Raw genomic sequence first — 20,394 nt, 5'->3', positions numbered from 1 at the left:
TTATAGATGTTTTAAGGCTGTAAAACCCCTCACTACACACTTTATACACTTTTCTCAAACAGGCATTAACATTTTCTCACTTTTCTCTCGTGTGTAAACACTCTCAAAGTTCAAGCCTTAGTAGAAAAATAAGACCGACCTGTTTTCAGGCCCAAACATTTGTTTGAGAAATAAAAATAGAACGTTTTCCTATAAATAATTATGATGGCTTTTAGAACTAACGAATTTAATTTTAACAATCAACCTACGAGGTTGGACACATAAGAAATTATTAATAGTGACTGAGCAGTATTTCACAGTTCCTCTGATCGCGCCTCTTCGTCCTGGCGCCGCGCCACTGTCGCGCCTTTTTCCACTGAGTCACACCTCGCTGCAGGTGTCTTTTTTCGAGTGAAGAACACAGTTATGGGTAGTTGTTGGTGCTCTTTTTTCTTCTGGGCGAGAAGATTCTTACAGAACACAATGCGCGTACTCTCCCTTCGCGGTGCCGCAACAGGTGTCCTGTCATCTCAACAGAACACCAGCCTGCTTGATGAGGACTCAGAGGACAATGCGCTGTAATAAAAAAAAAAAAAAGCATGCAAAATTGGACTAAAAAAATCTGCAAAACTGCGAGGCATTATATTTTCCAGTATTTCTTTTTCTTTCTTTTTTATTTTTATTTTTGATAACTCTCACATCCGAGGGGGCGAGGTTATTGATGTGAGGGGGCGTCGCCCCCAAACGCCCCCTCGTGGCGCCGGGTCCGCATCAGAGGGAGTTTTTCCTTGCCAGTGTTGCCTATGTGCTTGCTTTACGGGTTGGTAAGATTAGCTTACTTGTGTGAAGCACCGTGAGGCAGCTTTTGTTGTGATTTGGTGCTGTATAAACAAAAATAAATGAAATGGATATCTAAATCTTTATCTAACCCTTAATTACAGCACGTGGGTATAGAAAATCGACGGCTATTTATCTATCATCTGTAATATTGACACTTCGAAGTAAAACTGTGATTTTACGTTTAAGATGACAGAGGAGTATCGGTAATTTCGGTATCGGTATGGTCATCTCTCCTTGTGCGCGCTTCTTGTTTTTCCGGACGCGTTATTGTTGCATCAGCATGCAGCCAGCCGCTGCTCATCCAATGTCGTCCTCAGGAGACCACGGTATGCTGAATAATAATGCTCGATTTTAGCTATTTTTGTTCGTTTATTTGAAAGCCATGTGGTGACGGTTCCGGTGGTATTTTATGGTTCGATAAATTGATTTTGTTTGTTAGCCAAACGTCCAGATAAGCCGCCGCTAAGCTAAAGGTAATTCAGTCAGAATGACACCAAACCCCGTTAAAAATCTGCCTCTTTAATAGAAATCTTACCGACATGAAGAAAATACCGGTGAGACTAAACACGGACCGACAGGAGCCGATATAATTACTTTTAACTGTGTATGAATAACACTTAAATTGTGGAAGGCAACATTCTCCATGTACCCAGTCCGAAATCTCCCTTATTACTGCTGTCAAACGGTGTAAATTACTTTTTTTAATGGTGGCTTTTGAGTCCCAGATCGATACTGGCTTCTGGAGATCACATCGTTCCCGTAGATGGCAGCAATTTATCGTCAATCAGTCAATCAGTGTCCTTATTGAACCAGGTTAAAAGAAAAAAAAAAAGTCAGTGAGATTTAAAACCCAAGACTGACCTGTCAAGGAGGGCAACACAAAACAGATTACAACAAATAAAATAAAACATAAATAAAATACAGTCTCAGATTCACACATCTCAGAAAAACAAGAGTGTGACGTCACGATGACACAGTGCAGTCAGAAGAGCCAGCAGAGCTCATCTGTCTCTCATATTTAACCAGAGATACAGGATGTGTCACTTTCAAGTCCTTCTGCACATCGTTCCAAGTGGACAAAAAATTCAACAGCCTTTTTGCCCAGTTTGGCTCAGACTCTCAGAAAGCTGCAGCAGTCTGATGTGCTGAGAGGGCCGGCCGTATGTGCCGAGGGTTCTCCACGTGTGTGAGAACAAACAAGCGGGCAGAAGTCCAAGAACAGATTTGTAAAATAAAAATCAGATAGTGAGAGAGTCTGTGGGCACACGAAGATGGACAGTGTGTGACAGCACGTGACGAACAGTGACGTACTGATCGGGAGTGTTGATTTAAAACAACAAAAAAGTCTCCATAGTCCAACAAGGGTAAAAATGTTGTGATCAAATGTTTTCTGACTTGCAATGAAAACATGATTTATTTCTAAATAATTCTAAATTTTGGACAGAACTGATCAAATGGACAATATACAGTATCACTAAATCACAAGTTAATTTGCATGTATCATGTGAGGTGGGTTTTTTGTTTGGGCTTTGAGGGGGGGTCATTTGTCAGCAGTGTTGTATAGTAACGAAGTAAAAATACTTCACTACTGTACTTAAGTACATTTTGGGAGACTGTACTTTACTTGAGTTTTTTTTAATTCAGCTTACTTTCACTTTTACTTCACTACATTTCCGACCTTAATTGCATACTTCTACTCCAATACATTTTCTATTTGCCATGCCGTTACTTGTTATGAAACACACACACACGAGAAAAGTTGTGTTTTCACCCAGAGACACCACTGATTACTAGTAACTGCAACGAAGTCAGACCAATTTGTCATGAGGCAGTTGCGCACTTGGTGGGTGTTTGTCAGGAAAAATTTCTCTACATTGATTACAGACCTGCAGCAGGTCTGTAATCAACTTTTCTGCAGCGCAGCTTTGCTTTGAACCTTGAACCAATCGAAGCAGTGATTCGCAGGTCGAAGCAGTGCTTCGTTCGATCTACAATTTGTGGATTTTATTTCGCTTTATCCTATTTTTTTCCCACTAAAACCCTGAAGAGCATATGTCTGTGAGTAATATTTAATATTTTTATGTTAAACTGACCTGTTATGGTCTTCTGAAACAGTTGATAGATGTATTTTATAACTTAAAAACGGGGCCGATGCTAACGTGTTAGCATGTCTATGGCGTTTTCAATGTTAAAGTTAGCATTAAGCTGTTCGCATCAGCACGTTTGTGTTGATTTGTTTTCTGTATAATTAATGGCTCAGCGTTCGTTGTAGTAAAAGAGTCAAATTATAATTTTTTTTATTTATTTTTATTCATATATTATAGTAACAACAATAATAGTCTACATAATAGACAATAATAGTCAATAATAATAGAATAATAATGTTACAATACAATTTTAGAGAAAGAGACAAAAAGAATCTAATGAAACAAAACAACAGAAAAGATAAAACCATGTAACAATGAAAAGAAATAAATACATATAGAAGTAAATAACTGTTTCCACCTAGTGAGTAGCCTACTCTCGTTTAGGTTCTGAAACCTTGTTTCTGAAGTGTTTTTGTGTGATGTGCACAATTTTCAGTATTTTGACTAATACTACCAGTCATTTACAAGCCTAGATAAACTTTAATATATATAAAAAAAAAAAAATCAGTCCGTTTTTGATTATTAACATTTACTTGTACTTTTACTTTCAGTACTTGAGTACATTTAGTTGTACGTTACTTGTCATACTTAAGTACAATAAATACTAGATACTTTAAGACTTTTACTTGAGTAGCATTTCAATCAGTGACTTGAACTTCTACCAAAGTCATTTTTTTTAATGGGTATCTGTACTTTTACGTGTGATTTTTCCAGTACTTTATACAACACTGTTTGTCAGCTGGTCAACAGAGAATCTAATTTAAAATGTCTGAACGATGCTGTTATCAAGATATAAACCTGAACAGAACTCACAGGGTGTTTCAGAGTTGTTGCTGTTTTATTCATAACTCATTTTGTAATTATGTTGACACCAAACTCCTCAGTGTTGCTGTTGATGCAGAGACCCTCGTGAATTTGTGGCCTTTTATCACAGTGTCCACTTGTGTAATATTTTTTTTTTCCATAGTGGGGGGTTTGCTGTTTGAATTTCAGCCCAGTCTGCAGTCATTTGCAAATATTTGCTCTTTTATTCCTGCAGCATTTGAGTATGGCTTCTTGCTACAGATAAATGAGGAGACCGCGCTGGCGGTGGCGCTGAATGACTATCTAACCTCACGCAGCTACCTGGCAGGGTTCAGCCCCTCCCAGGCCGACCACAGAGTCTTTAAGCTTCTTCACAGACTCCCAGATCCACAGCATGTCCATGCTCTCCGCTGGCACAGACACATAGCAGCCCTGCAGCGAGACCTCAGCCCAGACAGCAGCAGTGAGTAGACAGCGCCCCCAGCAGGCTGGGTGTGGCCACAGCCCCTTAGCTCCATCCGTCTGAATGTCTCCACCGTGTGAGCATCTTGAGGCAGGAAAAAATCTTGTTGAATAAACTATAATCAATCCATGACATGCATGAACCCAAAACCTATCTGCAGTTTTTGGGTTCATGGGTTTTGGGTTTGTGTTTAAAGACTTTATACTAGAGCCCGACCGATATGGATTTTTGGGTAGACCGATACGTTACTGATATTGAGGAGTAAAAAAATTTCTGATACCAATACAGTTGCTGATGTACACAAAAAATGGCTGATTGATTCCTAATATTTTGTTATCAAACCTTTATGACAAAGAAATGTCACTGAGGCTTGATGTTTTAGTTTAAACATAAGCTGTATTATAAATATAACTAACAAACGTCCATGTCACCCTGCAACATTGCTCAGCATTTGCATAAAATAGATTAGTGGCATGGAGACCACTCATTTCTTGCAGCTGTATAACACCCACTCTGATTGCAAAACGAACGGCAACTGGTCACTTAGACTCTGTCTCTTGTTGCCAATGTGAACAAGAGGTAGTGGGGGTCCCAGCCATGATTGACAGCATTGTTAACAATCCTGATGGAGCACCACCGTCTGCTGGACAAACTACATAATGACACAATTTTCAACAGGCAAAGTGTTTTATGCATTGTTTATTTGATAAATTAAAAGTTTTCACATCAACAAAAATAACAGATACTGACATGTTTGTGAAAAGCTCATATCTGCCGATATATCGGTCGGGCTCTGCGTTATATCATTAACCTGTCCTCATTCCTAATTCCAGTTAGCGAGAAGTTCCCAAAGTGCTCGAGTAACGCACTGACTAACAATTTGATAACGCCAAATATTCTGTCAGTCACCCGTAACTGTTCAAGTTGACAGTAACACCTTCACATTGCTGGTAAAGCCACAGAGCGACTTGAATGCAAGGGGTTTAACAGAAATATTGCATTAACCATTTAGAGTTTACAACCATTTTTATGCACAACCTATCCATTTTCAAAAGCCATAAGTAACTGGACAAACTAAATACAAGGATTTTTTTTTTAATGTAAATAATCACTTTTGCAGCCAGCTTTCTTTTGACACGTCAGGTATTGGATACATGGAACATTTCCAAGTCGCTCTGAATATGTCTTGTACTTTATTTCTATCAATCATTAATAAACACAGACAGTATGGTGCTGTACGATACATCCGTCTGAAGGAGTGAGTTCTGAAAAACTGAGTGACTGTGCAAGAAGGAAACCAGAAGAAGCTCCAATAACATGAATTCTTGTGGCGACTTTCAGTAGCAGGAGGAAATAAATAAATACAGTGAAGCATCATGGGAATGCATGTCTGAAAATGTCTGTCATTGCTGCTGCAGGTGCACGGTGACCCCTGCCTGGATTATTCTGTAAAACTTTGGGGTGGACAAAGGTCATGAGATGGTTTGATGGTACAAACACAGAAAGTTGTGTAATTTCAACAACATGCTGAGATTATGTGCCGTCCCCGCGGGGTGTTTGGGCATGCTGTGTGCAGCTTTTACAGTATTAGCTGATTATCCTGTACTGAAGGAAAAATCAGTGAACATTTTGACATTTTTGAATTCTGAACAGAGATAATGAAGTCAGTCATTTAAAGAGGAACTCTGAGATTTTACCAATGAGGCTCTTATTTGTAGACCTTATTGGGGGGGGCATGTCAGTATTTTACTAAGGCCAAAAATGAAATGAATCTTCATTTTCTAGAGTTAGAACATGAACACCCTCATGGGCTATCTGGCTCATGAAGCCATTGGAACGGGGCAATCTAAAACCACTCCCTAAACTGCGTTTTGTTGCCACCGAACAGGCAGAAATGTCATTGCAAATGTACAGTAGAACAGAACTGTGGATGTAAATGTGGATGTTTGCGTCATGAAATGTAAATAAAATTTTAAGATAAACCAGTTTTACAATTATCTACTACTGACGAATTGCTTCTATCCTAAGACCTAAATGCTTTTATGAGGCTCAGTGAAACTAATGGCTGGACTCAAATTAGTACAGTGGCACGTTTATGTATAAAATGTTTTGGTTTATTCTAATTTCAGTGAAAGGGAAGAGGGTCCAGCCCCCTTGGTCTCCACCAGCAAGAACTGATGTTCCACAGCTTCGACTGTACAACAGTCTGACAAGAGCCAAGGTGGGTTTAAGGAAAACGTCAAACCCACATCAGTTTTTGTGTCCTTTATTAAAGTGAGCATCAGAGTTTATCTTTGAAAGAACAAACAGGAGCTGAAACAGGTCCTGGTGTAATTTTAAAAAATGGAGTCAAATTTCCAGTGTTATGGGATGTTTTTTACAACCCCAATTCCAAAGAATTTGGGATGTTGTATAAAATGTAAATTAAAACAGAATACAATGATTTGCAATTCCTCTTCAACCTATATTCAATTGAATACACCTAGTGGAGCAGATAACTGTAACAATTGTTCATTTCTGGAAACAAGCGCCAAAATTGGAACACATACTCCTCAAACATTACTCTTTTGAAAAAACTGAGCACCCACTTGAATTTACGTAGGCGGCCAGGTAGGGGTCAATTGAAGAATTACACAGGGGTCAAAATTTAAAAATGCTCCAATCATATTGAAAGCTATACCACATTATTTGTCTGATCACAAGGATACCAAAAAGGTATAGTTTGGACTATCTATGACTGAATGTTCTGGAGTTATGGGGTAAAAACAACAAGAATGGTGACAAAGGTCAGTTTCAGTTTGTACAGGGGTTAGAAGTTATAGTTGCTCCAATTTTGGTAAAAAGTGGTGCAAATTATTGGTTGAACTAATAGGATTAATAAATGAAATAGTTTTGACTGTGTTGAATGTTTGGTCTGCAAGGTAAAGGTAGAGCAATGTCAACGTCCATTGGATTCTATGACATGTGACATATGTTACCCTGTAACATGATAACTAAGCATGCCACATAGTGCAAACTATTCCTTTTTAAAACCCTATTAACTCAACCATTAATATGCATCACATTTTACAATATTTAGAGCAACTTTAACATCTGACCAACCCCTGTACAAACTAATGCTGACCTTTGTTACCATTCTTGCTGTTTTTACCCCGTAACTCCATAACATTCAGTCATAGATAGTCCAAACTTTACCTTTTTGGTATCGTTGTGATCAGACAAATAATGTGGTATAGCTTTCAATATGATTGAAACATTTTTAAATTTTGACCCCTGTGTAATTCTTCAATTGACCCCTACCTGGCCTCCTACTGAAAATTCAAGTGGATACTCAGTTTTTTCAAAAGAGTAATGTCTAAGGAGTATTCGTGCCAACTTTGGTGCTTGTTTCCAGATTTGAAGGATTCCTCTGTAAATATTCTGTTATCTGCTGCACTAACCATAAAGACAAGATATTTAATGTTCAAACTTTGTTTTTGTGCAAATATTTTAGCATTTTGAAATGATGCCTGCAACACATTTCAAAAAAGTTGGAATGGGGCAACAAAAGACTGGGAATGTTGATGAATGCTCAAAGAACACCTAATTGGAAACAGGTGAGTGTCATGATTGGGTATAAAAGGAGCATCCCTAAAAGGCTCAGCCGTTCACAAGCAAAGATGTGGTGAGGATCACCACTTTATGAACAACTGCATGAAAAATAGTCCAACAGATTAAGAACAATGTTTCTCAATGTTCAGTTGCAATGAATTTAGGGATTCCATCATCTACAGTCCATAATATAATCAGAAGATTCATAGAATCAAAAATGAGCAAATATTTGGACAAAAACAATAAAGTTTATCAGTTTGAACATTAAATGTCTTGTCTTTGTGGTGTATTCAGTTGAATATAGGTTGAAGAGGATTTGCAAATCATTGTATTCTGTTTTTATTTACATTTCACACAGTGTCCCAACTTCATTAGAATTGAGGTTGTATCTATGGTACCATGATATATACCTTAGAACAGTGGTGCCCAAAGTGGGTATTTATGTTAAATGTTCTGATTTTTAACACATATGAACATCTTCTAATGTTACAGGAGCTGTTTGTTCCTCAAAAAGGGAATAAAGTCTCGTGGTACTGCTGTGGACCTACAGTGTATGATGCGTCACATATGGGACATGCCAGGTAAACTAAAGGATACTGTTTGAAGTCACTCAACAGTCGATTTCGTCACGAATATGACCGTCTTATACCCGTTATAGACATTCTTAGTCCATTAGCACACAGCCAATTTGGACCTAATTGATACCTTCTAATTTGACTAAACAACACGTATAATTCAGTGTCTGTATACAAAAAATGTATATAACCTTCCCAGAGTGCAGCTATAACAGGTACATGTCAATGAAGGATTACATAGGGGCAAAATTTAAAAATTGCATCAGTCCTGTTGAAACGTACACCACATTTTTTATCTGGTCATATGGATTACAATAAAGTGTAATTTGGACTGTCTATGATGGAAATTTATACAGTTATGGAGTAAAAACAGCAAAAAATGTGACAATAGCCACTTTCAATTCTTAAGCCTCCTGCACGCATAGCACGAATGGCACACGAAGGAGGAATCGTATGCCATTTGTGAAAAATTGGCGCCGCCTCTGACACCTTATACACCTGTCACCACAACCATTCGAGCACACCAGCGGCCGAAAGACAGAGAGTGCCCTGTGAGTGCCCATTCGATCCCTCTGTCAGCAGGTGTTGTCTAAATTCCAGGTGCCACACATGAACATCCAATACTGCTCGCGGAGCACTTAGAAAATGTGCTGCCATTTGTGCAGCCACCACGAAAATAAAGAGCAGGCGACCACTTTTGAGCTGGCTGTGAAAATTGTCTAAGTGCCCCACGAGTGCGGCACTGCCAAGCAACACGCATGTGGCGTGCCAGAGTGTCGGCTCCCCCCTCAGCACATGTGGTGTGTATGACATGCGGGTGGTGGGGGGGAACAACACTTGCATGAAATGTTGATATGTATCTACAGATATGATCACATGGGGACCAGTGTGCCACGTCTGAGCGTACACAGTACAGCAAGGCACCTCTCAGCTGATCGCCACTCAGCCAATCACTCACTGCTGGAAATGACGGCTCAGTGCAAACATGTTAGATTAAAAACACAGAGACCACAGCCAGAACAGGTATATAAATAATTACTACAATAAATACATACACAATTACATGACAAATAACTAAAGTGAATGATCACATGACACAGAAACAGAGAGTGACAGTTCGATCTGTGTGCTGAACGGACAGGTGGGCGTGTCTTTACACAGCAGCTGCTGTTGAGATCTCTGGACCCGCGAGTCACAGCTGGAGAACATGTACTGTGCGTTGAAGGACGTGTCATTACAGCTCCATGCCGTGAGGCGCGTGTGTGTGCTTGTTGTCCTCACGTGGACATACATAAAAACATGTATCGCTTTTGCGAAGGGTTGCAGCGAGCGCACGGAGCGTACATTGACAGGCTGTGCCAGGTGAAACCGACCGTCAGATGGTGTACACTCAGCTGGTGATGTGAGTGTCAAACTCACACGTGGGTGACGTGACATTCAGATCACCATTGCGGCAGGATTGTTCACGCCTGCCCGACCGTGTGTCATCCTGACGTCAGCTCGATGTTTTCGGGCTTCGGGTTGTTTCGCTGTGATTTGCCCTGATTCCTACTTATTTGTGCTATGTGTGAAGGGGCCCTTGCAGGTGTCAAAAATGAAGTTGCCCCACTTTTGGTAAAAGGTGATACAAATTATTGTTTGAGCTAATGGAATAGTTTTTACTGTTTGGAATGTTTGGTCTCTAAAGTAACCAACGACCATGGAATTCTGGGACATACGTGCTTATCTCCTTAGTTATCTCTCCTTACTCCATGTAAGGAGATAACTAAGAACAACAGATGGTGCAAACTGTTCCTTTTTAAAGTCCTATTAGCCCAAGCAATAATTTGCATCGTTTTTTTATTTTTATTTTTTACCAAAATTGAAGAAACTTTACTTTTCTGATCCCTGTACTCAATGAAATCATCCTTTGCCACTGTTTTTGCTCTTTTTAGCCCATAACTCCAAAATGTTTGGTCATAGAAGATCCAAACTATACTTTTTTGGAGTCTTTATGATCAGACAAATAATATGGTATACTTTTCAAAATGATTGGTGCATTTTTCAGTTATGACCCCTGTGTAATTCTTTATTGACCCCAAACTGGCTATAACGGACCACTCTGTGAAGGTCATGACACCTTTTGTCTTGCCATGGTGTAGTTAGTCTGGATTCTAAGTGTCGTTCCATCTTTAGTGACCGTTTTACTCTGCAAATCCTCTTTCTCCAGATCATACATATCTTTTGACATTCTCCGAAGGATCCTGAGAGACTACTTCAAGTACGATGTCCTCTACTGCATGAACATCACAGACATAGATGATAAAGTACGCCTTAATCCTTCACTGGTTTTTGTCAGACATTCAAGTTCACCCACAAGCTAACTCTCAAATTTTATTCTGGAGAGAATAAATAATGTGTAAATGTCACTTTTCCTCATCTGTGTGAAAATAATATTCCTAGTTGATATTGCTGAATGTATTTTTATTGTGTTGTAATATTATTCCCTCTTTTTTGGTTGCAAAATTTATGATTCTGAGTAAAATAGTTATATAAATATAATTTTGTAAACTTCAAAAATGGTCACAATTGGTTGTGTGTTTTGTTGAGTTTAATATTGGAACACGGGCCACTGCTTAAAAAAAAATCAGTTTCTCTACTTTTAATGATTTAAAGCATTGCTAAGGGGACAGCTTTTTGGATTTAGAATTAAAAATAATTAGACAAGGCAGAGTAAACCTCAGATTTTCTTTGGCTGTCATTTGACATGTAGAACCTTCAGCAGGTTTCCTCAAGATCTAAATAATCAGAAATAATCCCTGATGTCCAGCAGCCAGAGAATCCGTGTCTTATTTATTAATATTCTTATTTGATATTGGTGTGTGTGGACTTGATGTATTTCTTTTTTCCAGATAATCAAAAGGGCCAGGCAGAACCATCTACTGGACCAGTACAAGGAGAAGCAGCCACAAGCTGCACAAATCATGCAGGATGTTCTCAGTGCCAGAGGGGTGAGGCCACACCTCCAATAATTCATCAATACATGCATGCGTGTTTATTGTTTGCATGTTTATTTTTTGCTGCATAAAATTTTGTGCAAAAAAGTTATTATTTATTTATTTATTTCAGAGGATTAATATCCTGATCAGCAAGAACTGGGTCAATTTTCAATAGGTCAAAGTCAGGAAAATCTTGGAAATTTTGAAAAATTCCTATCCTTTAACATTGAGCGAATTTTCAAAAATTAAAAATTCTGTCAAAAAAAGATCAGATTTTTTTCATATTTGAGAGCATTATGTAGGATGGTATCCTTTATAAACTGATAATGTTTGATCCGGATCTGATCCAGATTACAGATTTTGTGGCCATTTAAATTTAACATTGAAAACCCAATTTAATGTATATTTTACATTATATCCTAATCAAATGTGCCCCAATCGTGCTCATATTTGAATGTGAGGTGCAGACTGGCACTCACTATCACCTGACAAAGTTTGATCTGGATCTGATCCAGATTGTGGATTTTATGCACGTTTGAATTTAATATTGAAAAGCCCATTTGGTGTACATTTTGCATGATATCTCAATCAAAAGTACCTTAGTCACTCTCATTTTTTCTGTTATGGATTTACCTACACCACCAAAATTGGATCGAGGTTCCAACTTTCTGGTTCAGCTGCAGATGCCAGCGGGACTGCACTCGGTCCCAGAATTGGATGACTGGTCCTCGCAGGAACCGAGTCAGTCGAAGCTTGAGTAGTCAGCTTGGCAAGAAGTGAGCTCACGGATGACATGAATGAGTCTTGCCGTTGAGCAAGGTCCCTGAATCCGAGCTGGTGTCTATGATGGTGAACCATCAGCTGGAATGCATTTGATTGTGCTTTGTCCATCATCAGCCAGATCGTTGCATCAGGCTCGGTGGACAGAGACACAAGTGCATTACTCAACAAAGCAGCTCTGATTTTTAAGATCGCTTACTGTAAAACTTAGCAGGGTCCGGTACACAAAAAGGCAGTCCCAAAACAGCAAACAAATCAGGTACATCAGGCGATAAGGTGTGGTCGAGAAAACAGGCAGATGGTCAAAAAACACAACGTGACAGGCAGGACTAGAAAAAAACAAGAACAGAGCTAGAAGTGACGGCATAAAGCACAACAATCTGGCGAGGGACTAGTGCAACCAGTGAAGCTTATAGACACCAAGGTGATGAGCTACAGATTAGAAACAGGTGCGTGGAAAGCTCCAGAACAGGGTGTGGCCAAGACAGTGTGCACTGCCCACCATCAAGCACGAAGAGAGACAGACAAGAGAGATAGGGAAAGACAAAGCCCAAGCAGGAAAAACCCAGCAAGAGAAATCACACACTGACAAAACAATCAAACCTAAACTAAACAGAACAAACATAATGCAAAAGTCCAGATCTTGACTGGAGGGGATGAAGGCTGCAGCAGGAAATCCGAGACCCCAATCGTCTGGGATTTCCCAGCAGCCACCGGTGTGGGCTCACTATTTGTTAGGGCCGTGTGTTTGTCGGTGTACAACAACATTCCCATGTTCGACAAACCCACGCACAAGCGTCTCTGGATCGACCTTGGATGTGAGTTTTATCCGCGTCTGGGAATCGATTAAGAGACGATCTTCCTCGCCACCAACCGATTGGCACGACAGTGAAAACATGTAAAGTTACTGCTGATAGAAAGTGCTTTATGAATGGATTTTAGACTGAAAACTGCAGTTTTACTGTCAAACTGTAAAATAACACCTCTTTGTCAAGCTTTTAAAAAATGTGAAATCAGTTAAATACTGTCATTGTGCTTCATCTGCACATGATTTAGGAACAGGGCAGATCACAAAATAAATCAAGGAAGGATTTATTACTGCTCACGAAAGGCGACTGGACTTTAAGAGCTTGATTTTAGTCTGTGCGATTAAAACGATCCATGTTTAATAGTGCAGTAACACCATCAGACACGCAGCTGCGTGGACATTACTGTAGATACAGTTGGATGTAAAGTCCTCAGACACACAAACCTCATTAACACAACTGTCAGTCTGCAGCTGTGCACAACTCTCTCTCACACACACACACACACACAAGCCATGATTTAGTGTGTGTGCAGAAAATGGTGAAAATGACTGAGATACCAGTTTCAAATTTTAAACTTGTAGTAATATATTTTGTTCAGGTTTAAGAGCATGTTGGTTTTGGAGTCTGCAGACGTGTGCACCAAGCAGGTTTTGCTTTGGGAGCAGTGAGGTGTGAACATCGATTTCTGTTTAATCCACTACATGGCGGGTGCAGCTCGTCAGCTGTTGCCAGCAGCCGCCATCTTGCTTAGCGTTATTCTTCGTCGTCAGGCATTAGATTAAATAGAAATATTATGATGCTCTGACTTAAACTTGGGTTAAAGTGATCTGAAAATGCTGTTTTGTGCAGCGTTCGGGTGCAGCAACAAGCTGACAAAGGATTGTCAGCTTGTTAAATAAAGGTTAAATCAGTAGTAATAAATTGTGGAGTGAGCATTCATGAGTCTGCATTATATGTAACGTTAATGATGTGGGGAAAATGGCTAAAATTGCTGGATAAAGGTTAGAAAATGATTTGTTTTTTGTGTCGATCTGTATTCTATAAAGTAGTGACTTCAGTTTTACTGCCTGGATGTTTTGTCGTGATAAATATCAGACCATTCGTTTAGGGATTCAATTACAAGCCTCACTTTCATAAAGTCTCAATTTATCTCTTTTTAATTAGCCTCGGATTTCTTCTTCATATCAGCTTTTCCATCCTGAGATATTCTGTCAGAGCAAATTTATAGAATGGAAATGCTTTTTCTCTCAATTTGGTGGGTCACGTGACAGTCGCTTTGACACTATATATTCTACTAATATAAGAATATTCACCAATGAGATTAATTTCTCTGTGATATACTCCGTGTAACAGTGAAGTGTTTTCAGATTTCTTTCAGCTTGATCCAGAAGTGATTGAATAATCTTACTTTCACCCTGGCTGGTGTGGCTGTTTCTTTTTTTTTATTTATTTTATTTGATATTTTTGCAGAGAAGCGCTCAGTGAAAGCGGCGCTGCAGGTGGGTTAAGAGCCATCTTTAATATTAATATCTTCATGATATGAGCGTGTGAAGCTCTTACTTACACCCATCATTAATTCCCATCTTTAACTTCATAATGAAATTAAGGATCAGTCTAGCAGCTGGTGTGGTGGCAGACAGAGTGTGTTTGACAAACTGATGGTGTTATTTTCTATCTGGACTAGGACTAAGAAATGAATTCAAGTCTATGATATAAATAGTCTGATCCTCTTCTGTATTTGTTTTGACAAATAGTGGCTGAACAAATAAAGGGACTGAGTTTGAATAAATGTAACAGCACAGAAAATGCAGATTCTCCTGAAAACATTGATCATGTCCACATTGATTTTTATTTATGTCTGGTTGTCAGACAATAACCAACATGGCGGCGCTCTGGCAACAGCGAGTTACTGACAGGGGATTTGTTGTTAATGTAGAAGATAAAAATAAACTGTCCCTTCTCGGGTTCTTCTCAGCCCTTCCAGGCCCATCTGATTGCCACCACAGATCCAGATAAGAAGCAGATGCTGGAGCGGTTGGATGCTGCTGTCAGCGCCTCCCTCGAACCCCTGCAGGTGGCAGTGGAGAGTACAGCGCCGGATGAAGTTGTAGAACCTCTGGCCCAGGTTGAATTTCTCACGATGCTAAACAAAGTTTAGGGATAATTTCTTTCCAACGAACAGAAGTACTTCCCTCTGAAGTTATTTTGTATCATGTTGTGTATTTTGAATTGCTTGCCTCTACTGGTGGTTGGCTCTCACTGCGGTATTGTATCACTTCCTGTTCCGGAGCACAGCGGTGTTTTGCTGTATCTGTTAGCTGTTTAATCTGCGCAGTTAGATTGATCTAGTTAACTAGACAACGATTTGTTTCACAGTGTAATCTTCACGTGCCTTAACTAAAGCACTCCCTCTGCTGAATCACCTCTAAATTATTTACACATTATTCACTTCTTGTGTTTTTAGGAATCCGCTAGCTTAGCGCAGCTACTAGCTCTTAGCCGGTTTAGCATGGCGGCTTCTGCTGTCTCTCCCGCACTTTTCTGCTCTGGGTGTGAAATGTTTAGTTATTCCTCGGCCTCCTTTAGCAGTAATGGTACTTGTAATAAGTGTAGCTTATTCGTAGCTTTGGAGGCCAGGCTGGGCGAATTGGAGACTCGGCTCCGCACCTTGGAAAATCCTACAGCTAGCCAGGCCCCTGTAGTTGGTGCGGACCAAGGTAGCTTAGCCGCCGTTAGTTCCCCTCCGGCAGATCCCGAGCAGCCGGGAAAGCAGGCCGACTGGGTGACTGTGAGGAGGAAGCGTAGTCCTAAACAGAAGCCCCGTGTACACCGCCAACCCGTTCACATTTCTAACTGTTTTTCCCCACTCAGCAACACACCCGCCGAGGATCAAACTCTGGTTATTGGCGACTCTGTTTTGAGAAATGTGAAGTTAGCGACACCAGCAACCATAGTCAGTTGTCTTCCGGGGGCCAGAGCAGGCGACATTGAAGGAAATTTGAAACTGCTGGCTAAGGCTAAGCGTAAATTTGGTAAGATTGTAATTCACGTCGGCAGTAATCTGTAGTTTTCTCTGGGCCCCTCCCCAATCGGACCGGGAGTGACATGTTTAGCCGCATGTTCTCCTTGAATTGCTGGCTGTCTGAGTGGTGTCCAAAAAATGAGGTGGGCTTCATAGATAATTGGCAAAGCTTCTGGGGAAAACCTGGTCTTGTTAGGAGAGACGGCATCCATCCCACTTTGGATGGAGCAGCTCTCATTTCTAGAAATCTGGCCAATTTTCTTAAATCCTCCAAACCGTGACTATCCAGGGTTGGGACCAGGAAGCAGAGTTGTAGTCTTACACACCTCTCTGCAGCTTCTGTCCCCCTGCCATCCCCTCATTACCCCATCCCCGTAGAGACGGTGCCTGCTCCCAGACCACCAATAACCAGTAAAAATCTATTTAAGCATAAAAATTCAAAAAGAAAAAATAATATAGCACCTTCAACTGCACCACAGACTAAAACAGTTAAATGTGGTCTATTAAACATTAGATCTCTCTCTTCTAAGTCCCTGTTAGTAAATGATATAATAATTGATCAACATATTGATTTATTCTGCCTTACAAAAACCTGGTTACAGCAGGATAAATATGTTAGTTTAAATGAGTCAACAACCCTGAGTCACACTAACTGCCAGAACGCTCGTAGCACGGGCCGAGGCGGAGGATTAGCAGCAATCTTCCATTCCAGCTTATTAATTAATCAAAAACCCAGACAGAGCTTTAATTCATTTGAAAGCTTGACTCTTAGTCTTGTCCATCCAAATTGGAAGTCCCAAAAACCAGTTTTATTTGTTGTTATCTATCGTCCACCTGGTCGTTACTGTGAGTTTCTCTGTGAATTTTCAGACCTTTTGTCTGACTTAGTGCTTAGCTCAGATAAGATAATTATAGTGGGCGATTTTAACATCCACACAGATGCTGAGAATGACAGCCTCAACACTGCATTTAATCTATTATTAGACTCAATTGGCTTTGCTCAAAATGTAAATGAGTCCACCCACCACTTTAATAATATCTTAGATCTTGTTCTGACTTATGGTATGGAAATTGAAGACTTAACAGTATTCCCTGAAAACTCCCTTCTGTCTGATCATTTCTTAATAACATTTACATTTACTCTGATGGACTACCCAGCAGTGGGGAATAAGTTTCATTACACTAGAAGTCTTTCAGAAAGCGCTGTAACTAGGTTTAAGGATATGATTCCTTCTTTATGTTCTCTAATGCCATATACCAACACAGTGCAGAGTAGCTACCTAAACTCTGTAAGTGAGATAGAGTATCTCGTCAATAGTTTTACATCCTCATTGAAGACAACTTTGGATGCTGTAGCTCCTCTGAAAAAGAGAGCCTTAAATCAGAAGTGCCTGACTCCGTGGTATAACTCACAAACTCGCAGCTTAAAGCAGATAACCCGTAAGTTGGAGAGGAAATGGCGTCTCACTAATTTAGAAGATCTTCACTTAGCCTGGAAAAAGTCTGTTGCTCTATAAAAGCCGAGTATTCCTTTAACTTTAACTAGTAATGACTTCATGACTTTCTTTGCTAATAAAATTTTAACTATTAGAGAAAAAATTACTCATAACCATCCCAAAGACATATCGTTATCTTTGGCTGCTTTCAGTGATGCCGGTATTTGGTTAGACTCTTTCTCTCCGATTGTTCTGTCTGAGTTATTTTCATTAGTTACTTCATCCAAACCATCAACATGTTTATTAGACCCCATTCCTACCAGGCTGCTCAAGGAAGCCCTACCATTAATTAATGCTTCGATCTTAAATATGATCAGCCTATCTTTATTAGTTGGCTATGTACCACAGGCTTTTAAGGTGGCAGTAATTAAACCATTACTTAAAAAGCCATCACTTGACCCAGCTATCTTAGCTAATTATAGGCCAATCTCCAACCTTCCTTTTCTCTCAAAAATTCTTGAAAGGGTAGTTGTAAAACAGCTAACTGATCATCTGCAGAGGAATGGTCTATTTGAAGAGTTTCAGTCAGGTTTTAGAATTCATCATAGTACGGAAACAGCATTAGTGAAGGTTACAAATGATCTTCTTATGGCCTCAGACAGTGGACTCATCTCTGTGCTTGTTCTGTTAGACCTCAGTGCTGCTTTTGATACTGTTGACCATAAAATTTTATTACAGAGATTAGAGCATGCCATAGGTATTAAAGGCACTGCGCTGCGGTGATTTGAATCATATTTATCTACAACCCCTGGCAAAAATTATGGAATCACCGGCCTCGGAGGATGTTCATTCAGTTGTTTTAATTTTGTAGAAAAAAAGCGGATCACAGACATGACACAAAACTAAAGTCATTTCAAATGGCAACTTTCTGGCTTTAAGAAACACTATAAGAAATCAAGAAAAATATTTGTGGCAGTCAGTAACGGTTGCTTTTTTTAGACCAAGCAGAGGGAAAAAATATGGAATCACTCAATTCTGAGGAAAAAATTATGGAATCACCCTGTAAACTTTCATCCTCAAAACTAACACCTGCATCAAATCACATCTGCTCGTTAGTCTGCATCTAAAAAGGAGTGATCACACCTTGGAGAGCTGTTGCACCACGTGGACTGACATGAATCATGGCTCCAACACGAGAGATGTCAATTGAAACAAAGGAGAGGATTATCAAACTCTTAAAAGAGGGTAAATCATCACGCAATGTTGCAAAAGATGTTGGTTGTTCACAGTCAGCTGTGTCTAAACTCTGGACCAAATACAAACAACATGGGAAGGTTGTTAAAGGCAAACATACTGGTAGACCGAGGAAGACATCAAAGAGTCAAGACAGAAAACTTAAAGCAATATGTCTCAAAAATTGAAAATGCACAACAAAACAAATGAACGAATGGGAGGAAACTGGAGTCAACGTCTGTGACCGAACTGTAAGAAACCGCCTAAAGGAAATGGGATTTACATACAGAAAAGCTAAACGAAAGCCATCATTAACACCTAAACAGAAAAAAACAAGGTTACAATGGGCTAAGGAAAAGCAATCGTGGACTGTGGATGACTGGATGAAAGTCATATTCAGTGATGAATCTCGAATCTGCATTGGGCAAGGTGATGATGCTGGAACTTTTGTTTGGTGCCGTTCCAGTGAGATTTATAAAGATGACTGCCTGAAGAGAACATGTAAATTTCCACAGTCATTGATGATATGGGGCTGCATGTCAGGTAAAGGCACTGGGGAGATAGCTGTCATTACATCATCAATAAATGCACAAGTTTACGTTGATATTTTGGACACTTTTCTTATCCCATCAATTGAAAGGATGTTTGGGGATGATGAAATCATTTTTCAAGATGATAATGCATCTTGCCATAGAGCAAAAACTGTGAAAACATTCCTTGCAAAAAGACACATAGGGTCAATGTCATGGCCTGCAAATAGTCCGGATCTTAATCCAATTGAAAATCTTTGGTGGAAGTTGAAGAAAATGGTCCATGACAAGGCTCCAACCTGCAAAGCTGATCTGGCAACAGCAATCAGAGAAAGTTGGAGCCAGATTGATGAAGAGTACTGTTTGTCACTCATTAAGTCCATGCCTCAGAGACTGCAAGCTGTTATAAAAGCCAGAGGTGGTGCAACAAAATTCAACATTTTTTCTGGACCTGTGAGGGATATCCGAGTGGACACTATTCGATAAATTCAGCTGGTTTTCGGTGAAAAGTTTAACGGCTGATGAGAGATTATGGGGTGTTTCTGTCGGTGTAAGGACTTCCCACGGAGCGGGACGTCGCACAGCGCTTCCAGGCGCCGTCGTCGGCCTGTTTCGACCTGAAAACATCCTAATTTAAGGCTTAATTCACCCAGGACGTCGTGAGAGAACAGAGAAGATTCAGAAGAGGCCGGCATGAGGACTTTATGCGGACATTCCACTGTTTAAGAACATTTTGTAATGAAAGACGTGCGTGCAAATTTGTGTGCGCCGCGACAGGAAAAACACCTCCGTGTTGAAAACCATTTGTAAAATTCAGGCGGCTTTTGATGGCTTTCAACAAGTGAGTAACTGAAAAATTGTTTAACAGCTTGGGCATGTTCCAACTTGCCGGTTAAGGTTTCCAACGGAGGTGTTTTTCCTGTCGCGACCCCCCGCGGTCGGGTCCGACCCGACATGCGACTCTGCCCGCACGTTCTTTCATTACAAAATGTCCGTTAACAATGGAATGTCTGAATAAACTCCTCATGTCGACTTCTTCTGAAAGTTCTCTGTTCTCTGATGACTTACTGGGTCAACAGAGCCTGAAATGTGGAAGTTTTCAACTTAAAACGGCGAGACGCTGCCGCCTCGAAGCGCAGATCGCCGTCAGGCGCCGTGTGCCGTCCTTACGGCGACACTACCAGACCAAAATCTCTCATCAGCCGTT

General features: G+C 40.1%; 1 protein-coding gene across 1 annotated transcript in view; it reads left to right on the top strand.

Annotated features, from left to right (window-relative positions):
* The first annotated feature begins 1,104 nt into the window (after window positions 1–1,104).
* Window positions 1,105–20,394, top strand: part of cars1 (cysteinyl-tRNA synthetase 1) — a 44,219-nt gene continuing 24,929 nt past the window's right edge. The window contains exons 1-6 of the mRNA XM_034183320.1: window positions 1,105–1,145; window positions 6,363–6,454; window positions 8,317–8,405; window positions 10,609–10,705; window positions 11,291–11,389; window positions 14,942–15,091. Of these exons, the coding sequence (XP_034039211.1) occupies window positions 1,124–1,145; window positions 6,363–6,454; window positions 8,317–8,405; window positions 10,609–10,705; window positions 11,291–11,389; window positions 14,942–15,091 (549 nt within the window). The 5' untranslated portion in view covers window positions 1,105–1,123. The remainder of the gene's footprint in view (window positions 1,146–6,362; window positions 6,455–8,316; window positions 8,406–10,608; window positions 10,706–11,290; window positions 11,390–14,941; window positions 15,092–20,394) is intronic.

Source organism: Thalassophryne amazonica, chromosome 2 (assembly GCF_902500255.1).
Source record: "Thalassophryne amazonica chromosome 2, fThaAma1.1, whole genome shotgun sequence".
NCBI classification, from domain to species: domain Eukaryota; kingdom Metazoa; phylum Chordata; class Actinopteri; order Batrachoidiformes; family Batrachoididae; genus Thalassophryne; species Thalassophryne amazonica.
Note: the sequence above shows the minus strand (reverse complement) of the source record. Positions and strands in the feature narration are given on the sequence as shown.